Source organism: Macrobrachium nipponense, chromosome 23, assembly GCF_015104395.2.
Source record: "Macrobrachium nipponense isolate FS-2020 chromosome 23, ASM1510439v2, whole genome shotgun sequence".
Classification (NCBI taxonomy): Eukaryota; Metazoa; Arthropoda; class Malacostraca; order Decapoda; family Palaemonidae; genus Macrobrachium; species Macrobrachium nipponense.
In genome coordinates this window covers 28,502,477-28,524,108 of record NC_061090.1, presented here as the reverse complement: position 1 = coordinate 28,524,108, position 21,632 = coordinate 28,502,477, and the positions used below count along the sequence as shown (strand labels likewise).

Sequence of the window (21,632 nt, the reverse complement as noted above, 5' to 3'; positions counted from 1 at the left end):
TCCCATCTGGTAGCTTTATCCCTTCAGTTCTCGTTACTTTGCCTTTTTGTATGTTGACTAAGGCGCATTTTTCTATTCCAAACTCCATCCTGATGTCCCCAGATACAATCCTTACAGTCTGGATTAGGGTATCTATTTCCTTGATGCTCTTACCATACAGCTTGATGTCGTCCATGACCATCAGATGGTTGATTCTGTTGCCTCTTTTCTTGAGTTGGTACCCGGCATCCATCTTCTGTAGTACTTTTGTCATGGGAATCATGGCTACTACGAAGAGTAGTGGGGACAGTGAGTCGCCCTGGAAGATCCCTCTCCTGATATTAACATCTGCTAGTCTTATTCCAGAGCTTGTAAGTATTGTATTCCAGTTGCGCATTGTATTTTTGAGGAAGCTGATGGTATTTTCCTCTGCCCCATATATTTTCAGGCATTCTATTAGCCATGTGTGTGGTATCATGTCGAAGGCTTTCTTATAGTCTATCCATGCCATGCTTAGGTTGGTTTTCCTTCTCCTACTGTTCTTCATTACCATTTTGTCTATCAGGAGCTGGTCTTTTGTGCCCCTACACTTCCTTCTGCAGCCTTTCTGTTGGTGGGGGATGGTGTTTGTCTCCTCTAGGTAGTTGTATAGCCTTTCACTGATGATACCTGTTAGTAACTTCCACATTATTGGTAGGCAGGTGATAGGCCTGTAGTTACTGGCTATATTTCCCTTACTCTTGTCTTTTTGTACTAAGGATGTTCTTCCTGTGGTCATCCATTTGGGTGCTTGGTGATTTGAGATACAATGCTGGAGTTGTTCTGCTATTCGTGGGTGTAGGGCCTTGAAGTTTTTGAGCCAGTATCCATGGACTTCATCGGGACCTGGGGCTTTCCAGTTTGGCATTTTCTTTAGTTGGTGTCTGACTGTGTCTGTCGTGATCTCTGTGAATCTTTGTTTTATTCTCCCTGTTTCTTCTTCCTTGACTTCCTAGAGCCATGTTGCATGTTTGTTGTGTGATACCGGATTGCTCCATATGTTTTCACAGAGTCTCTTACTTGGTTCGGCTTCAGGAATTTCTGGGTGGTTGTCTTCCCCTCTTAGTTTGGCTGTATAGTCTTTTCTGGTTGGTTCCGAATAGTTTGTTCTGTTGGTATCCCTTATTCCTGTTCATGTACCGTTGGATCTTATGTGCTTTGGCCTTAAGCCTCTGTTTTACATCTTCTATTGTGTTGTTTGTCCCCTCTCTTGTACTTTGTATTTCTCGTTGAGTTCCTCCCTTGTTTTCTTGCTTCTTAGCCTTTTTTCTGCATCTCTTTCAGTTTACTCAAGTCAGATCTCATCACATGATTTGCTTTTCCAGGCGCCTTTTCCAAGGAGGTTGCTGTTTTGGTTTCTGTTGGGTTGGTTGTGCTGGTGGTGTTGGTGTTCGAATTCCCGTCAGTTCTGCTACTAATCTTGCTCCTGCATATGTCAAGTTATTTGTTTCTGTGATACTGGTGGTGTGTATTATGCCCATTATTTCATTGACCTCACTTGTTTTCTCCCTTAATTTCTTGGTGTTGTAGGCTTTCATGGAGGGGATCTTTGTTCTCTCTGTATCTGGCTCCATCCATTGTCTAATCTTTTCTACCCATTCCGTCCTCTCTGTTACTTCGTCGGTGTTTCTTCGTGTGTCGTTGTTTGATACCTCATCCTCCCTGTCGTCTTCTGTGGCATCGTCTCTCAGTTCGTCTTCGTGTAATTCGTTGTCGTGTGACATTTCCCTTTCCAGTTCTTCTCTTTCTGTTGGGGAGAGCCAGTTCTTTTTCTTTATGTTCCTTACTTGGTCTGCCAGCCTCTGCTCTGTTTGGGGGGTGTTATTCCTCTCATTCCAGATGTTTGACCAATCTTCTTCTATATCCTCTCTCCGTCGGGTTGCTTCTGATGTAGCATCTCCATATTTTCCTTATTTTCTTCTCTTGTCCATTTCTTCCTTTTTGCCTCTGTAGCTCCAATCTCAGGCTGTTGATTATTGTCGTTGTGGTGATCAGTTGCTGGATGACGACCTCCAAGTACCTGACCGTCTTCCCCTTCAATTGGGTTGAATACCTGGTTGCCGGTATTATTATTATTATTATTATTATTATTATTATTATTATTATTATTATTATTATTATTGCAAATTCCACTGAAATAGGAAACTGTCAATTGATTATATTCTTGGGTGATGACAGGCGACCTTGTTAGAAACATACACGTTAAATGAATCAGGAAACACATAAGAAGGCAGAGAGTTCCACATCCCTGTTTTGACACTGATACGTGTATTTTTTATATGTTTATTTGATTTAGCATGATTACTTATCCCCCTATTTAACTTGTAGACACGTAGAAACCATTTCAGCTCCTGTCATGAAAATTCATGCATAATAATAATAATAATAATAATAATAATAATAATAATAATAATAATAATAATAATAATAAAAGTGATGGGTACTTTAACAAATAACAAAGTATGCTTGAGAGAGGGTCTGCTTCCTAAGTACAATTAATAATAATAATAATAATAATAATAATAATAATAATAATAATAATAATAATAAATCAAATTAATCCTTAAATTCATTCGTTTTTCCTCCCGCAGGTGTATCCTCTCCAAGGGCGTCCCTGGCGGGCGTGCCCCTGCCCCCGGCGAACAGGGTATCCCATACCGCCCACTCGGGCAACGTCATCTCTCACGCCCACGTGTCCCTCCTGGCTGTCGTTTGGGGCGAGTACCTCGCCCACGACTTGTCCAAGCCCCTGGTTGGGGAGGGGGTCAGAGGAGAGAGGGTAAGTGGCACACAACAACAATAATAATAATAATAATAATAATAACTAATAATAATAATAATAATAATAATAATAATAATAATAATAATAATATCAGACAGAATTATAGAAAGAATACAAACTATTATAAATTATTTTTATCATTATCTTTATTACGGATGTTTTTTCATGATAGGAAATGAATTATATTATTATTATTATTATTATTATTATTATTATTATTATTATTATTATTATTATTATTATTAGAGAGATTTTATCACTGTAAAAATGAAACGTCTAATAAATTAATTATATAAGAATTACAGAAAATTTGGTCACTTTACTACCGTAATATTAGTACATGTAGCTAATATTTTAATAATAAAGAGACAATTACAATATTAGTATTGTATGAGTAATAGCAGTGCTGATAACAAAATGACACTAGTATAACCGTTATGACTGCTGGGATGACCAAGTTGCACGCATACCTCGAGCACTAATGATCGATGGAACTATATATTCTTTCATAATGCGAAACGATTATTTTGTTAATTTTCGATTATTTTCCAGTTGAAGTGTTGCGGTGTTAGCCAGGTCCACCCCGAGTGTTTCCCAATTTTCGAAGGTGGCCAGTGCTGGGAGTACGCCAGGACCGCGGCTGCGACCACCACTGACTGCGCTCTCGGTAAGTTTCTTCTACCTGTCTGTACACCGTAGGATGTTGGTGCCGCCAGTGCTCCTCACGTGATACACTGTAGACATAGCCAACACATCCCAAACCTATTTCCCAACAACATTCCCGCCCCCCTCCCCACCTCATCCATTTCCCATTAAACTCCAATCGCACCCTATTCCATTTCCCCCATTCCCCTTCCCTCCCCCTTTCCTCTCCACTCCATTCCATCTCCTCCTCCCCCTCCCCTCACCCCACCCCTCCCCCTCCCCACCCCACCCCATCCCATTCTACTTAGCCAATTCCCCTTCCCACCCCTTTCCTCCTCACACCCCATTCCATCTCCTCCTTCCCCACTCCATTCTTCCCCCCTACCTGCTTCCTTCCACCCTATCACCCTCTCCCAAGGCCCCCTTCCCCACCCAATTCCCCCTCCTCACCCTAGTCTCCCCCCTCCCACTCCTCTCCATTCACGTGACCTCCGATTCCCAAAATGATAAAAGAGGCGTTCGATTCACAATAGAATTCGTCGTTGATCCTTTTATCGCCCCCCCCCCCCCCCTTACTTTGTCAGAGCAGTGAAAGGTAGACGGAAGGAGGTTGCTTTATGTGGCCCGTGAGCGCCGACCGGAATGGGGGCGAGGGGGAGGGGGGAAAGGAAGATGGGGAGGTGATAAACGATTTTAGCGGAAATAAACAAATGAACGTCCACCAACTGACTAATGTTCTTGTCGCTCAGTAACAGTGAGAATGAACTTTGTTTTCGTGTTCGTTTTGTTTCTTTTTTAGTATTTTCTTGTTATTTACCCGAAATTTGAAAGTCCTTTGACGGACCTAATCTAATATGTATCGTATATGTATGAAAGGTTTCAAATTTTTGCTTATACTTACCTAAAAGACTTACTCATTTATATTTGCTTGCTCTAAAAGCAATCGATATTTGCATTATTTGCATATATACTTCATCCAGAAGGATTTAGACATTTACATAAGCATCGTACAGCTGCGTCTGTTAAATCTAAAAGTAGCGCACATATACATGTTAAAAACCAGTCAAAACTTTTCCTTGGTCTTTTCACAAAGCACTAATTCAGATAATTAACTTCCTTAGCGCGGAGGCCGACGGCATGGCAACGAAACACGCTTCTCTAGCATACGCATTTGTATGGTCTGAAGACCAACAGACGGAAACATAGAAAATGCGTTTTAACAAGACACCCGCATAGAAAATTAACTTATTTAGCACAGAGGCCGACGACGGCACGGGTAACGAAATATACTCATCTATCCTAGTTCTATGAGATGTAAGGACTTAAGAACAGGATTAAAGAAGCTGAAGAGCAATAGCATAGATTCGTCTCCAAAAGAGTCATACTGTTCCTTTTAAATTTTTAGAAATCTGGCAATGACAAGGCAGTAATTCTGATAAGGAAATTGTTAAATTCTCGCGGAATATTTTATCGCCCGACCATAGAAAGTTGGAAGAGACGACGAAGGGACGGAAACAATTGAAAAATGCTGACGCATCAGTTTCGAGCTCCTTTATTTCGACAATAGATGGCAGGAGTGGAGCGGAATTTTATGATAATGATTCGCTTTTGCGAAACGAAAACGTTTGTGGTATGAATTTTGTTTTTTCCTTAGGAGACTGTGCGTTTAATTAGCATAGAAGTTGGCTTTGGCTTTGGAACTGCACTTTAGATATTTATATATATATATATATATATATATATATCTATATATATATATATATATATATATATATATATTAAAGACATAATTTCTGTACCTGTCGCATTTTTTCAAATTTACGAATAGAATTACACATTTTATATTCATAAAATATATATATACACTCACACTTATATGAATATATATATATATATATATATATATATATATATATATATATATATATATATATATGTGTGTGTGTGTGTGTGTGTGTGTGTGTGTGTGTGTATTACATGAATATAAAACGCATAATTCTATTAGTAAATTTTAAAAAATGCGACAGGTGCGCAGACATCATGTCGCATATATAATTAAAGTGCAGTGTGTGAGTGTGTCTGTGTGCACTAGCGCTATCTTAAAATGAATCCATCTTTATTGACAACATTTTCAGGAATCCCGTGGTTATAATGCCATACAATTTATGCAACATCATCCTGGCGCTCTTGACGAGGTATTGGACAACACAAAACCTCAATGAACGTGACCGACGTCAGATGACAGCTTTCAACATCGTCATATTTTCTTAATTCGGTGCCTCGAATTCCTTCCCGAGAGAGAGAGAGAGAGAGATAGAGAGAGAGAGAGAGAGAGAGAGAGATAGTATATCAGCTGTTTTGCAATACAACACCGCTCATTCAGAGCGAGTTTCCCCAATTACAGGGTCGTTACATAAGAGCTTTATCATGTCCAGGCAGACCCTGACACGAGCGAAAGACCCTTTCGAGTTGGCAATACTGCTGAAATGGAGGGTTACTGAACGTCCCCTTAACTTAAGGGGGTGGGTGGGGGGGCTATTGAACGATGCCCCCGAGGGAGGAAATGTGGCAACGCGCCGATGAAAATCCAACTTTGGCCCCATTACCTTCCCCACGCTCGAAATGACGAGGTAACATGACAAATACCTCTTTGTCTCAAGGGCGCGTGCATTTTGGCAGCCAGCCATTAGCCCACCCCTCTCCAAAGAAAAAATTGGTTTATTTTTCAATTACAGACCCAAACCATGATCATACAGTGATATAATGGTCAAGGAGACTGGAATGGCTTTTGCACGAGGTGGAAAGCACATTTATTAAGGTCCTGCCCCAGGGGGGGATGGGGTGATATTGAAGGGGGAGGGGGTGTGTGATATCTGGGCCCGTAATTGAACATTTTTTTTTTTTTTTAACTTTCATGATCAAATGTAGCCCTATATTTTCCCCTTGGCTGTGTTGCTGAAATTATTGGGTTAGTGTGTATCGTTTCTTATTTGTTTTTGCCAGTACGTAATGGATCTGGAGACGCTTTTTACACCTCGCGACGAAGTTTGACGAAGATCAAGGTACAATTCACCAAAGTCTGCTTGGTCCTCCGAAAGATTTCTCAAAAAGGGGAACTGATTTCTTCAGGGAAATATTCTTGAGGGCTGGGCTATATGCCAGAGAAGAGTTAATTGAATTTCGAGATGAAATCGAGTGTGAATAAAGATTTACTTCTTCCTATTTTGTCACTGTCATGATCGTGGAATGGGAATTAGTAGCTTGATTTGGGAATAAATGTCTTAGGCATTAGTGGAGGTATGTGTGTGTATGTGTGTGTGTAACTTTCCCCATCCAGTGATACTCTTGTCAACATGACTTCAAAAACCTGATGGCAGTGACGCTACTCCTCAGCATTGAATTTCATCACTATTTTCTACCTTTCTGATTCAGTTTCCCTTTTTTTTTTTCTTTTTGTCATAATTTCAGGCCAAATTGCCAATCTAGGAATGACGTAGCAGCTTCAGTCTTTCATTGTCATTTTTCACTGCCATTCTCTGATGAATAGCAATTTCCTTTTTTTTTCTTTTTTGTCGCTTATAGAAACAAAATGACAACATACATTTATCATTTTGTATTATATGCATTTAGTACCTTTCCGCACTCATACGATTTCAGAGCTCAAGTTTCGTTGGAGGACTAGATCAACTAAGTGAATAGATGTAAATCAACAAACAAAACCATATATATACATATATATATATATCATATACTATATATATATATATATATATATATATATAAATATTATATAAAGGAAAGGCCCATAAAAACGCCAAAATATAGAAAGTACGTACTATATATTTTAGAGACGCTGAAGAGAGAGACAGCAGTCTCTGAAATATAGGACTTAATTTCTATGTTTTGGGTTTTTTATGGGTTCCTTTTATTAGATGGAATGCTGTTGTAACAGAACTTTTTCACCAGCCATATATATATATATATATATATATATATATATTATATATATATATATATATATATATTTGCTAAAACTGCAAAAATAAGTTCGTCGATATAATATCACGAACGTCAGCCTTAGCAATTTCCAGACGAGAAAAGACCCAAATGTTTCATTAATTTCTAGTTAATGTGATCGTAAAGGTAATTACTTGAGCAGTTACATTTACAAATTTAGTTCCATTCTCACCGACTCTTATATATGTATAAGTGTGTGTATGTGTTTGTATATTCGTCTCTGAAAATAATTCAAGTATGCGTATGATCATTTTAGTAGTTCGAACTTTCTAAGGTCACAAGACAAACCCTCAATAACTTCAAGTAAGCAAACTTCAAACGTATAGAGTAGGGGCGTGTCTTGGGAAGGTATAGCCTAGATTAGGTTGAGTTAGGTCAGGACTTGCCCATTCTCGGAACTGCTTGGCAATGCTAGTACCTTCAGGCAGTGTTAAGGTGGATCCAGGAGTATAGAGAGAGAGAGAGAGAGAGAGAGAGAGAGAGAGAGAGAGAGAGAGAGAATGTGTGAAAGTACACACACACGTGCTTATATATTTGCATTATTCTCTCATCATATATCCACCCCTTCGGTAATCGTTGTCATCATTAAGTATATCGCCCGCGAGCCCCGCGCATGCACATGGCCAGCCCTGACCTCGCTCGACGCAAGCGCAGAAAGGCCACAAGGTTACGAGGTCGTGTCAAGCCAGTCATACGAGCTGACTAGATTTTTGCACAAAGACATTCCAATCTATTGCATGGTGCGAGCCGTGTCCGACATGGATTGCATCTCTCTCTCTCTCTCTCTCTCTCTCTCTCTCTCTCTCTCTCTCTCTCTCTCTCTCTCTCATTTACGGTCATTATCACAAGAAGCAGCTGGTGGATTTCTCTCGCACCGAAAGTGAATCATTCGGTCATAAAGTCATTTGCGTGACAGAAGGCAATAAAAGGGTTGTATTATTGTTATTATTCTTTTATGGTGAATTTGTAATACAAGGTTCTTGGAATGGAGTTGTCATGTATAAAAATGCGCGAGGAGCAGAATGGCGAGAATAACAATATGTAAGAAATAAATATTGATAAGGTAACTAGTAAACATATGCTTTCATGAATATCGTATGAAAGTGAAAATACCGATTGCAAAAATAGCTCTGATGCTGAGTATTTACTATATAATTTATCAATAATGTCTTTGTAAGCTGTGAGGTTATGGATTAATGACAGTAAATTCATTACGTCAACCATATAAAATATAGTATCGTACGGTTTGTTTTTTCCGATAATCCTGAACTAATATAATATTAAGACCGAACTGTTCATTGCGATACATTTGTCATTGTTCCATGTACATTATGAAAATTAAAGCACATTTTGTAATTGATTGGAAAGGTTTTTAAGAAACTATTGTAATAGGATGGGGTTTTTCACAGCTTTATAATTTAGCTTATTTATAATGGTGTTATTCATGTGTCTCAGTGAAATCAACATTAACATTCAGTCTAAAAAAAAGAAAAACAATCTCTACAAAGAGAGCTTAATGTACTTTTACATAAAAATTATTATGAATTTCATTAACCAAGTCATTGCTCTTGAATTTATTATTGTTTTTTTTTTTTTTTTTTTCTATCACAGTCCTCCAATTCGACTGGGCGGTACTTATAGTGTGGGACTCCGGGTCGCATCCTGCCTCCTGAGGAGTCCATCACTTTTCTTACTATGGGCCCTGTTTCTAGGAGCACACTCTTCTGCATGAGTCCTGGAGCTACTTCAGCCTCTAGTTTTTCCAGATACTTTTTCAGGAATCTTGGGATCGTGCCTCCTAGTGTTCCTATGATTATTATTATTAATAATAATTATTATTATTATTTCAGGTGTACGCGAACAGCTCAATGGAGCCACTGCATTCTTGGACGGCTCAGCCATCTATGGCTCCTCGAAGCGGGAATCCGACGCCCTTAGGCTTTTCGAAAACGGACACCTGAAGACCCAGGCCGACTGGCTCCTCCCGAGAGCCACCTCCCACACCTGCAAAGATGCCATGATGTAAGATTTTGCATTTGTAGTCACCTGTAAAAGAAAACTATTGATATGTCTTTGTCTGTCCGCCCTCAGAGCTTAAAAACTCCTGAGGCTAGAGGGCTGCAAATTGGTATGTATGTTGATCATCCACCTTCCAGTCATCAAGCATACCAAATTGCAGCCCTCTAGCCTCAGCAGTTTTTATTTTATTTAAGGTTAAAGTTAGCCATGATCGTGCCTCTGGTACCGAGACAACACAGGCCAGCACGCCCGAGTGATTTATGGGCCGCAGCTCATACAGCATTATATCGAGACCACCGAATCATAGATCTGTTTTCGGTGGCCTTGATTATAGACTGTACAAATAACTCGATTGCGCCGAAGAAACTTTGGCTTATTTTTTATCTTGATTTGCAAACTTTCCTTATTATTTTTCAAACCCGGGTTTTTTTTTTTTTTTTTTTTATAGTCTTATTCCTCTGTTTTGTCCCCGTTTTCTTTAGCTAGGTGGTCATTTTCTTTTTTGTCTTGATTTTTAAACTTTCTTTCTGTCTTCTTTCATATCCTTATTTTTCAGCAATTCTTCATTCTCTATATTCTTGGCAGTTTCACTTCATCTGTTTGTAATTTTTAACCATTTCACTGTACCTTTTTTCACATCCTTTCTTTAGCCGTTTCCGTTTTCTACACCTTTGCCCATACATTGTGCCACTCACCTCCATCCTGGCATACACTGTGCCACTCACCTCTATCTCCTTCATGCTCTTGATCCCCATATTGCTAAGCATGCCCTAGTTCGGGTACCGGTTTCCTATGACATTACCTCTCCTTGTCCCCGCAGGTGTTTCCTCGGAGGTGACCTGAGGTTGAATTCCCACGCAGGGTCAGCAGCGTTACAGACACTACTCGTGCATGAACACAACAGAGTGGCTTCCATTTTGTCAGAGTTGAATCCCCAGTGGGGAGATGAAACCCTCTTTGAAGAGACCAGGGCCATTGTTTCGGCCCAGATACAGCACATCACCTATAAGGAGTTCCTGCCCATACTTCTTGGAGCACAGGTAAGTGGGAAAAGAGAGGGAGCAGAGGAATATCAGCATCTAATAAGAAATTACTGTGCCATTGAGACTAAGCAAGGCAATAAATTGATATCCTAGCAGAGATCAAAACCAGATGTAAAGTACTTAAGTATAATGGCATAATTGTTTTTAATGTAAGTAGTAATCTCCATTTTCTGAAACAAGTGAAATTCCTGACTGATGATCTATGAATACCTAAATTGGTTTGATTCCAGTATCCTATAAGCCATTAGTTTCAAATAAATATTACTGTTTTCATACTGAATTTTATTGTTTTGGACTGCAGGTTGTTGAAGAGAATGACTTGGTCCCATTGGCTAATGGCTTCTACCACAGTTATGACATTACGATCGAACCTGGCGTTTTCAACTCTGTGGCAACAGCAGTCCTTGAGCTGGTTCTGACCCTCCTTCCAGAAGAGTTGCCAATGGGACATGAATTCATTCCCTTGTCTAAAACCGCACTAAACATGTCCCTTTTGTATAAGCCAGGTGCTTATGAAGCTCTGATTCAAGGACTAGTTGCATCGAACTCTCTGACTTTTGACCCAGCAGTCAGCAGCTCGGTTAGAGGATATCTTGGTGGCCTCGATTTAGTTGCCAGAGCGATTCAAGGCGGACGCGATCACGGTCTACCCCCATACGTAGTCTGGCGACCACTCTGTGGCCGGAGCCCTGCACACACTTTTGATGACCTTATAGATACAATTGACTTGGAGCAAATATCAAAACTTCAAACTATCTTTACTGATGTTGCTGACATCGATTTGTTCACTGGTATTATCTCTGAAAGACCCCTGGATGGTGCTTTAGTTGGTCCTACGGCAGCCTGTCTCCTTGCTTTGCAATTTAAGGTTCTGAGACAAACTGACAGATACTGGTATGAAAACGACCTTCCACCATCAGCCTTCAGCAAAGAGCAGCTATATGAAATTCGCAAGACGAGCATGGCTAGATTGGTGTGCGATAACGTACCTGAAATGACACTGGTACCCCGCTCAGCATTCCTAGCACGGGATCAATTCTTGAATGCCCCAGTTCCTTGCCACGACCTCAACTCAATGGATTTGGGTGCTTGGAAGACTCGTGGCAAAGTCGTTGTTGCAGAAGACATACTCCATAGTGTTGTTGCTAAAGGTAAACAGGCTGTTGAGAAACGTAGGCAGATGGAGAAACTTATCTTTGAAAAGGGTCTTGTAGCTGGCGCTAAATCGGCTGTTGGATCTGCCTATGCCAACAATAAGCCTAACCCTACTTCCCTTATTTTAGCTAATACATCTGTGCTACTGGAAGCTACTAGTCAAGAGCTGATGACAATTATGCATGACCGGCGTGTCCGAAGGCAGATCCAGGGTCTTAGCAACGAATTTGAAACTCTTGACTTGAATTTACCATCTGTGGACATTTCTGGTTTGGTCCCTCCTGCCCCTCTGGTCAGAACTTGCAGGGAAACTGAAGAACACAGGGCCTGTGACAGTCAGAGTCCTTTCAGAACCATAAGCGGCCACTGCAACAACCTTCGTCGTCGTGACTTTGGTCGTTCAAACACTGTCTTTGCACGAATGTTGCCAGCCGGTTATGGCGATGGCATCTCTCAGCCCAGGACTCGATCTTCTGCAGGTGACTCTTTGCCATCTCCACGGACAATCTCGACGACGATTCACAATGACATTTCTCACCTCCACGCCAGATACACTCTCATGGTGATGCAGTTTGGGCAGTTCCTTGACCACGACATAACATTCACTCCAGTCAACAAAGGTTTCCAGAATTCCATCCTGGATTGTAGAGACTGTGAAGCTCAGCAGCGAGTCCACCCTGAATGCTGGCCCATTCCAGTTCCAGATAATGATCCTTATTATCCTGCTGTCAACATCTCGTCTGGAAGACCTTTCTGTATGGCATTCACACGGTAAGTATTGAAAGGCTCATTGTAATTCTGTAATGTTTAATTCATCTGTTAAGGAAAGTGTATTATTAAACATCACCATCTGTGGCTTTCTAGTTTTGGACTTTGTTTTGTATGGTTAACGCTGTTTTCCTCAATAACAATTATTTGTTAAATATTTATGATTAAGTATCCGTAAGCTATCAGATTGTTTGATGAACTAATTATTGTTTAAATAAACTAAAACTATTCCAGGAACATACCAGTTATTTTTTAATATTCGTCCATTTAGACCGAAGTTCTTTATTCTTTTCATTTACAAGATTTATGTAAAAAGTTCTGAATTTCTCCATACAATTTTAGTGTAAAAAACAAACAAATTAACTTTTTGCGATTTAGAGATATGCTTTCACACACCATCGTCTTATAAAATGTGATTGTGGTAAAGAAACCAAAATTTGAAATAACATTCATTCTTCAACTGATGTTCAAGAGTATTTTTCCATCATGCAGATGTCACTCATTTTGTTTTGTTAAAGTTTGTATAAGTGCCTTCTTTGTAAGCACTCTTCATTTTGATAAGATGGTGTTTGGGGATGGCTTCCATTATGTTATTCATTTTGACCAGTTGATGCAAAGTAGTAACTTTAATCTTCTACTTGCAGGTCACTCCCTGGACAGCAGACGTTGGGTCCACGAGAACAGATCAATCAAAACACTGCCTTCCTGGATGCCTCTCACATCTATGGTCAAGAGCTCTGTGAGGCCAGAGACCTTCGCTCCAACCAGTTTGGCCACCTGAATGTGACGAATCACCCCATTAGAGGCAAAGCTCTCTTGCCACAGGTACTGCTCGCATTTTGATATGAATTGCCAGTTTGGTCATTTCTTTTGCAATTGTTTGATCATTTAGGGTTTGTACCCCTACTGAAGACACATTCTTTATTGATATTATTATTATTCAGGAAACTGGACACCCAGAGTGTAAAGCAGCTTCAGGACGGTGCTTCAAGGCAGGTGACTCAAGATCTTCAGAGCAGCCAGGTCTGGCTGTCGTCCACACTATCTGGATGAGGGAACACAACAGGATTGCAGATGAGTTGAGAGAGGTACTAGAGCATCTTTTTGTACAGTGCAGTGGTGTAATTGTTTATATGCGCACAACATGATTACCTTGGTGGATAAACTTCTACAGAAGAGAATGCCAACATACGAAATGGGAATAATGCAAATAATCTCAGTACACAAGAAAAATTGAGGCAATACGTCCTCCACTTTTTGCTGATTGATTCTCACTACTCCGTTCTTTTCCACCTCCAGGTGAATCCTCACTGGGATGACGAACGCCTCTACCAGGAGGCCAGGCGGATCACGATTGCCCAGTGGCAGCATATTGTCTACAACGAGTTCCTCCCTCGAGTACTCGGCTGGAATGCCATGCGACTCTACACCCTGACTCTCCAGTCAGAAGGATACTATACAGGTACTTGGAAGGCTTTCGTTCATTCCTCCTATTTCACTAGGGCATTGCTGCTGGTTTTAGGGAATTGCTTCAAACTTTACCCTTACAATTAGGACACCCGTTCTTTCTTTATTATCAGCCTCCCTTCTCCTCTCATCACTTCTCTTTACCTACTTTTTCTATTTTTTTTCATGCATCTTCCTTTAGCGTTTTAGCACCAAGTAAGGGTTCTGTATATTTTGCCCACCAAGTGCCCGTAGAATTATTAGACCTATTCATACACCATATGATTAATAGCAATGTTTATTAAATATGAGACAATTTTAGAATGGAGGCAACTGATAAGATTAGACCGTAATATATTTATTACAGAGTTGATCATTAAAATCCTAATCTCTCTCTCTCTCTCTCACACACACATACACACTCTTTCACTCTCTTAGCAGACATCGATGCTTTTTCGTCAATCATTTATATACCCCTCGAAAAGAACCCTTGATCTTTAGCAATTAAGGTCGGACTATGGAAACTGAAACATCCAGTTAAAACATCCAAGTTAAACAGCTTGCAGAAGACATTTGTTATATAAGGGTATTAAACACAAATGTTTCATATCTGAGTCTCGAATTTTAGCTACTACAGCCTAAAACTGTTCCATGTCAGCCACTCATTCAGGGGCATGGGGCCTCCGGGTTTGATGCCATCTTTATACCCAAACAAACCTCATTCCAATCCCTCGTTTAATTCCAGAATACGACGGCAACTGCAATCCAGGAATCCTGAATGAGTCGCCAGCGCTGCCTTCAGGTTCGGTCACTCACTCATTCGGAAGAACTTGCTTCGAATGGACACCTCCTTCAACGAGAATCACATCAGCGTTCAGCTGAGGGAGACCTTCTTCAATCCTGACATGCTGTGAGTTTCACTCCTTAGAAGTTTTGTTTTTTATTCTTATACTTTGGGTTAGCACGTTCGTGTGATTATGATGATTCAAATCTGAAATAAACCCTAAGTTAAGTTTAGGATGTTGTCATTAGCCCGAGAGTAAATTTCTAGTCTTGCCAGTTTATTTTTGTTCTTTCCAGCCTCTTGTTCTATTTTTATTGCTTTGGTATGGAGGCACTAACAGTCTTTTTCCTATTTTTATTGCTTTGGTATGGATGTGCTAACGTTCTTCTTCTTCTTCCCGCAGCCTGGAATTCCAGATGATCGACGAGCTCGTCAGAGGCCTCATCTCCACCCCTATGGAGACGCTGGACAACTTCATGACAGAGGAAATCACTAACCATCTCTTCGAGGACCTGTCCATCCCGTTCTCCGGTCTCGATCTGGCCGCCCTCAACATTCAGCGAGGCAGAGAACACGGCCTCAGGCCCTACAACGAGTACAGAGCCGTCTGCAACCTCAAGAGGGCGAGGACCTTCGAGGACCTGAGTCGAGAAATCAAGCCGGAACTAATCGCCAAACTCAAAACGGTGAGTTGCCATGACAGTTTTCTTCTTCTTCTTCTTCTTCTTCTTCTTCTTCTTCTTCTTCTTCTTCTTCTTCCTCTTCTTGTTCTTGTTCTTCTTCTTCTTCCAGGTTCTTTGGGCAGTTGCTTACATTAGTTTCTTAGCTTTTTGTTGTTGAATGTAAAGGGTGAATCTATCATCTTTGCAATTAGTGATTAGACCTTTTACGTGAAATGAAGTGAAATGTTTGCAGCACCTTCAGTTAATTTCGTTGTATGTGTATGTAAATATGTGTGTATTTATGAGACATTTATGTATTTATCTGTAATTATCATTTAAGCAATTTAATATTCACTACATCATACAAATTCCCAGAAATCAAAGTAACATAATCAACAGTTCCCAGATACAGGAAGGATCTAACTTTGAATCTAAATTTGAAATTACGAAGAAATGATAAGTTTAATTTTTTTCTATTTCACAAAAAAAAGGTGTACCAGAGCGTCGAGGACATCGACCTCTTCACAGGAGGTCTCTGTGAGACTCCCCTTCAAGGGGGCATCATTGGACCCACCTTCGGCTGTGTCATCGGCCTGCAGTTCTCCTTCCTCAGGAAGTGTGATAGATACTGGTAAGTTGGAGTCGTTGAGTCCTCATACCCGGAAGCCCTCTAAGCCTCAATTCTAAGGGATAATCGATTCGGGGGATTCAGGGAGTTTTACCAAACCTTTTTCACGCTTCTCAAGTTTTATCTATAGGAATAGTCTTCTTCTTTCCCACCATTATCCCTACATTAAGAGGTCGGTTGCCTGATGTGCCTTCTCCACTGCCCTCTATCAAAGGCATCATCCTCCACCAATATCTCCCTTCACTTTATCTGGCCATCTAATTCTCTGTCTCCCTTTCGATCTTCTTCCTCTAACAGGTTCCTCCCAAGCCATCTTCACTCTCTCTAGGGATAGTCCTCCTCTTTAATTGTCTTGTCTGTGAATTACGGATACCATCACAACTTTTCAGTGTTATTATCAATTTTATCAAGGGAGTTCCTTCCTCGTCCCTTAGTGAACACAAGGTCCAGCTTGGCCAGCTGGTAGTACCTGGACTTGGCCCGGAGTTCAGGTCACAAGCCCCTACTGCCTCGTAGGTTGATACCTCTTTCTTTATAGGCGAAATCCACAACTGAAAATTGAGGCCTCGTTCAGAATGAGAGCCAGAATAGGATGAAGACATTCATCTCTGGTTGCTTAGCAGGTGACCTTTGTTTAGAAAAAATGGGCAAGGTGTCAGAACTGCAATCTGCATAATGTTATTATCGAAGTTGTTTTATCCCCATGTCATCTAACAGGGTTTATTCTTATTTGTTTCTTATTTTACCTCTTCAGATGTTATCTGAACTCGCTAGGTACATTTTTGCCACAGTACATTTGTTCCACAATAGTGTGTGAACAATGTAAGTAGCCCTGATGAAGAAACTAGTGATAATAAGTATTATACTAATTATTGCAACTAGGGCATTGTTTTAAGTGAACTTGTGGACAATGATTATGGTGATTAGAGTGGTAGTATCGGTAGCGTTAATAATGCTAAAAATTATACTGATATTAGTGGTAGTATCAGCAGCATTAACAATAATGCTAATGACAATGGTGACCCTTCCAGGTATGAGACTTCAGACCCAAGCGTGCGGTTCTCCGAGGAACAGCTGGCCTCCATTCGTAAGGTGACCATGGCATCCCTCATCTGTCAGAACTGCGACGTCGTAGAGCAGATCCAGAGAGGCGTCTTCGACATGCCACATGACTTCTTGTAAGTTTGTCACAACTTTTTTTTTCTGGATTAGTGTAGCCTGAACACTGAGTCCCATTTCTATCATCATTGAATAGCATACCCTGACCACTGAGTCCCATTTCTGTTATCATTGATTAGTGTAGCCTGTCCAGTGAGTCCCATTTCTATTATCATTGATTAGTGTACCCTGACCACTGAGTCCCATTTCTGTTATCATTTAGTGTAGCCTGACCTCTGAGTCCCATTTCTGTTATTGATTTGTGTAGCCTGACCTTTGAGTCCCATTTCTGTTATTGATTTGTGTAGCCTGACCTCTGAGTCCCATTTCTGTTATTGATTTGTGTAGCCTGACCTCTGAGTCCCATTTCTGTTATTGATTTGTGTAGCCTGACCTCTGAGTCCCATTTCTGTTATTGATTTGTGTAGCCTGACCTCTGAGTTCCATTTCTGCTATCATTGATTAGTGTAGCCTGACAACTGCTAGGCAGGAAATGACAAGAGAGCAACAAAAATTGGGTAAATTCTGAAACGGGACGTTACTGAAGATCAGCTTGGGAGGCAGGGACCTGCAGGAATGGGTAAATTCTGGAACAGGACGTTACCCAAGGCCTTCTAGGTAGAACACCAAGAGAACAATAGGAATGGGTATATTCTGAAACTTAAGGCCAGCTAGGGAGGCAGAGACCTGCAGGAATGGGTAAATTCTGAAACAGGACGTTACCCAAAGCCTTCTAGGTATGAGAACACCATGATAACAATAGGAATGGGTAAATTCTGAAACATCGTTACCCAAGGCCTACTAGAAGGAAGAGACCAAGAGAACAATAGGAATGGGTAAATTCCGAGCAGATAGTTACCCATGGTCAGCTGGGTAGGAAGAGACCAAGAGACCAACAAATGTAATGACAACTTTGCTATCTCTCCAACAGGAACCCTCGTGTGCCATGCCCCGCCGTGAGCAAAGTGGATGTCAACCTGTGGCGCGAGTCCAACACCTGCGTCATCGGCAACCAGGCAGTGGGCGTAGGGGAAACTAGGACGCCCAACCCCTGCACCCTTTGCACCTGCACGCCCTCGGGACCCCAGTGCCAGACGCTGAAGGTGAACTGCTTTGAGCTACGCTCCCGGTTCAGCCTGGACGAGATCCTCAGGGACAACATCTGCCGAGCTCAGTGCGGCAACATCCTAGATCCTAACCGCCCTCCACAACCACAGCCACAACCTCAACCTCAGCCACAACCACAAGCACAACCACAACCTCAGCCTCAGCCTCAACCACAACCACAACCACAACCGTTACCACCAGCTAACGTCTTCAACGACGGCCTAACTCCCCCTCCACCCCCTCCCCTCCTCCGTTCATCCAGCCAGGGCCATCCCGACCACGCCCCCCAACCGGACCCGTCCTCAGGCCTCCCCCTCTACCGGGCAACAGCCCCTTGAGGTTCCCATTCCCAATTCCACCATTCCTAAGATCTCTCTTTAGTTAATTATTTAACCTCTCCTTTTTTTAATTAAAATGTTTGAATAATTTATCTTAACTGTAACACGTAAAACATTTTACACGAATAACAACGCAGCAGCAGTCTTTCATATATATGATATATATATATATACCTATTATATATGATAATATAGTACGTGATTATACCCCCATCCTTCCCCCTCCCCCCTTCAACCATCCTCGCCTTGGAGTCAGAGCTTGGTACTATTCCATTAACATCCCCTTTTCCTGGAATTATTTGTCTGTTGTTATTATTATTATTATTATTATATTATTATTATTATTATTATTATTACTACTACTACTACCTTCAACATGTTCACTTCTAATTTGTTCCGAGTTGCATATTAAGGTTTACTTTTTTTGTTTCCTTTAGGAAAGGACTGTCTCTCTCTCTCTCTCTCTCTCTCTCTCTCTCTCTCTCTCTCTCTCTCTCTCTCTACCCAGTAACTGACAAAGCGTTAAACGTGTCTTCAGAAGAAGAAGGAATCCGAAGATTTCTTCTTCTCGTTTCCTGTCCCTTTAAGACTAGGCTCAGACGCCGTGCCTTAGATGCTATATACTGCCTTATATATAACTATGTATGGTCCTAGTTTTCCTTACTTCCAATTTTCATCATTTGCTTGATCTTGTCCCTCGTCGTGAAATGCCAGTACAGACAGAGATCAGCCACTAAATATCCCAGTATAAGTCACATTTGTTTACGAAAAGCAAATTTCTTTTTGGTTATTTAGCTGATAAAGTAATGTCAGAACGTATATACAGCGTTGTATGTTGTTCCATTCGGTACCTTTAGTTTTTCCTTGTTTTTTTGTTTTTGTTTATGCATGTACTGTGCACATGTCTTTACATACGCAACAATTATACCATAACTTTCTGGCAAAAGTGTGACTAAAGCATAGCACCCGTTTTTTTAAATCTGCCACAACTGAAATAGAAAACGACATCCTGTAACGTAACATATTATGTCTGATTGCTTTTCCTCCCTTTCTTTTTTTGTTTCTCTTTCTCAGTGTCAGAGTTTTTCCTGTAATCGAACTCTGAGATGAATATTATATATTATAATATCCTCGAGTTCGGTCCCAACTTCTCTGTGAAAAGTTGGGACCAGAACGCCGTTGCATTGGAAGGAAGAAGAATCATGCAACAACCTTCGTGCACTGTTTTCGATAAGTGGCCTTTTCGAATGTGTTATATATAATGCAGACGTTCTTTCGTGTCTAATACAGAAGTGTGCAGTCCGTATGATGAAGGATTTTTTGAGGACCACTTGATTTAATGTTGATACTTCAAAGAAGCGTTGTATATGTAGGCCTACTTCTGGGGAAAAGAAGTTTGGATCACTTCAGTATTTTCAAACTACACCTGAGAGAAAGACATTCATTTACAGTTATCAGTCGAAGAATAATTTACTCATAACCCTTTCATGAGGGAAAACGTTTCGACCTACACCGAAGATGTAGTATAGTAGAGATTTGTGTATATTTATAGAAAATCCTAAAATTCTGCGCCTCGTTTTCTAGATGGGAGACTGTTGTAAAACGGCACGTTTAGATTCTGTTAATTGGACGGGAAAGGTAAGAGAATACGTATTATAACGTCACGTTTTCATCAGTTTATCCCGTAAGTTTAAATGTTTATGATAACGTGCGACACTTTCAAAAATTTGCCCTCGTTTTTCCAATAGGCACTACCTGTGTAGCTGTGAAAACGTCAGAGATGATAATTATCGTGTATCTTTCCAACAGAATGACATCTATCACAACTTAGCCTCCACATTGACACTTGAATGTGTTATCACTGAAAAATATATATTTTACATTGGTTTTTGTTGCGCAAAACTGTATCTTTTATGTAGACATGTTACCAGTTTATATTTTACTAACCTCCTCTCCCCCCGCCCCGCCCCCAACCCCTCAAGTCCGTCCTGTTTTTTTTTTTTTTGTTTTTTTTTTTTCTCTCTCTTTTTTTTTTTTTTTGTACAAAATAATTGCAAGTGAGTGATGGCTGCGGAAATACCTTTATTCATGCGTATATGTGTATATTGCATACATACATACATACATGTATATTGCATACATATATACATACATGCCTGCGTTGATGCGTATGCGCAGGTTGGACAGTGACGTCATCAACTATTTTTCTTTTAATTAGCCTGTTTAATGTACATTAGTCCTCCCCAAGCTCGTTTCTTTTTTCTCTTATGGAATATAGCTTCAGTTGTTTACCACTCGTAGTATCAAGTACTGTACATAATTTTTTAATGTTTATTTGTATATATGATATGGATTATATTTTCTTCGGATGGAGACGTGTTTGCACTGGGACGACGCTGCCTTGGAAATCTATTGATAACTTCAGTGTTCGCTGAAAACTTTTCTACTTCCATCTTTTATGAGGCTGAAGGTCTGTTATACATTTCTTTGAGGGTCAAACCTCACTTTTGACTTTTCCTCCCCTTGTTTACTGCTGGTCTGGTCTACCGGATTATAGGGCACTGGATTGCCCGTTCCATAAATAACCCCATATTACGTTCAACAGATTCCCGGAACACGATGAGACTGATTGCCTTTGGTCATAACGGAGCCCAAATTACCAGTCCTTCATTCCAGATAGTTTCTCTCTCGAAATTAGGAGATTTTCCCTTTTTTCTATTTTTTCAGGTTATGTATGTTTCATTTCCGCCTGCAGCCTCTCGCTAACTTAATAACTTCAAGCAATTAGGGAGTGATTAGTTCTTGAGTTCCCATTTGCAGTTGCTTCTGAAGTTTTGTTTACATTCGAAGAAGATTCCGTCTCGTGCCTCTTCTTCTTCTTCTTCTACGCTTTCCATAGGAGGCCTTGTCCCCGTAGCTAACAAGGAGTTCCGATGTCTGTGATTTTGTTACTGGGAGATCCGGTCCTATGTGAGCGGAGAGTATAGGCCCCAACTCGTGTGGCCGTAAATACTGACGGTGTTCCTCGTGCTGTTGTCCAGTCCAGATAAATGATCAATCGA

General features: G+C 40.6%; 1 protein-coding gene across 1 annotated transcript in view; it reads left to right on the top strand.

Moving 5' to 3' along the window:
* Positions 1–20,578, top strand: part of LOC135199932 (uncharacterized) — a 169,738-nt gene extending 149,160 nt beyond the window's left edge. Inside the window, 15 exon segments of the mRNA XM_064228055.1 lie at positions 2,610–2,797; positions 3,353–3,467; positions 9,313–9,484; positions 10,302–10,521; positions 10,826–12,450; positions 13,092–13,272; positions 13,392–13,535; positions 13,747–13,909; positions 14,639–14,674; positions 14,677–14,803; positions 15,081–15,363; positions 15,831–15,970; positions 16,999–17,145; positions 18,057–18,475; positions 18,478–20,578. Of these exon segments, the coding sequence (XP_064084125.1) occupies positions 2,610–2,797; positions 3,353–3,467; positions 9,313–9,484; positions 10,302–10,521; positions 10,826–12,450; positions 13,092–13,272; positions 13,392–13,535; positions 13,747–13,909; positions 14,639–14,674; positions 14,677–14,803; positions 15,081–15,363; positions 15,831–15,970; positions 16,999–17,145; positions 18,057–18,475; positions 18,478–18,617 (4,100 nt within the window). The 3' untranslated portion in view covers positions 18,618–20,578.
* Positions 20,579–21,632: the final 1,054 nt, after the last annotated feature.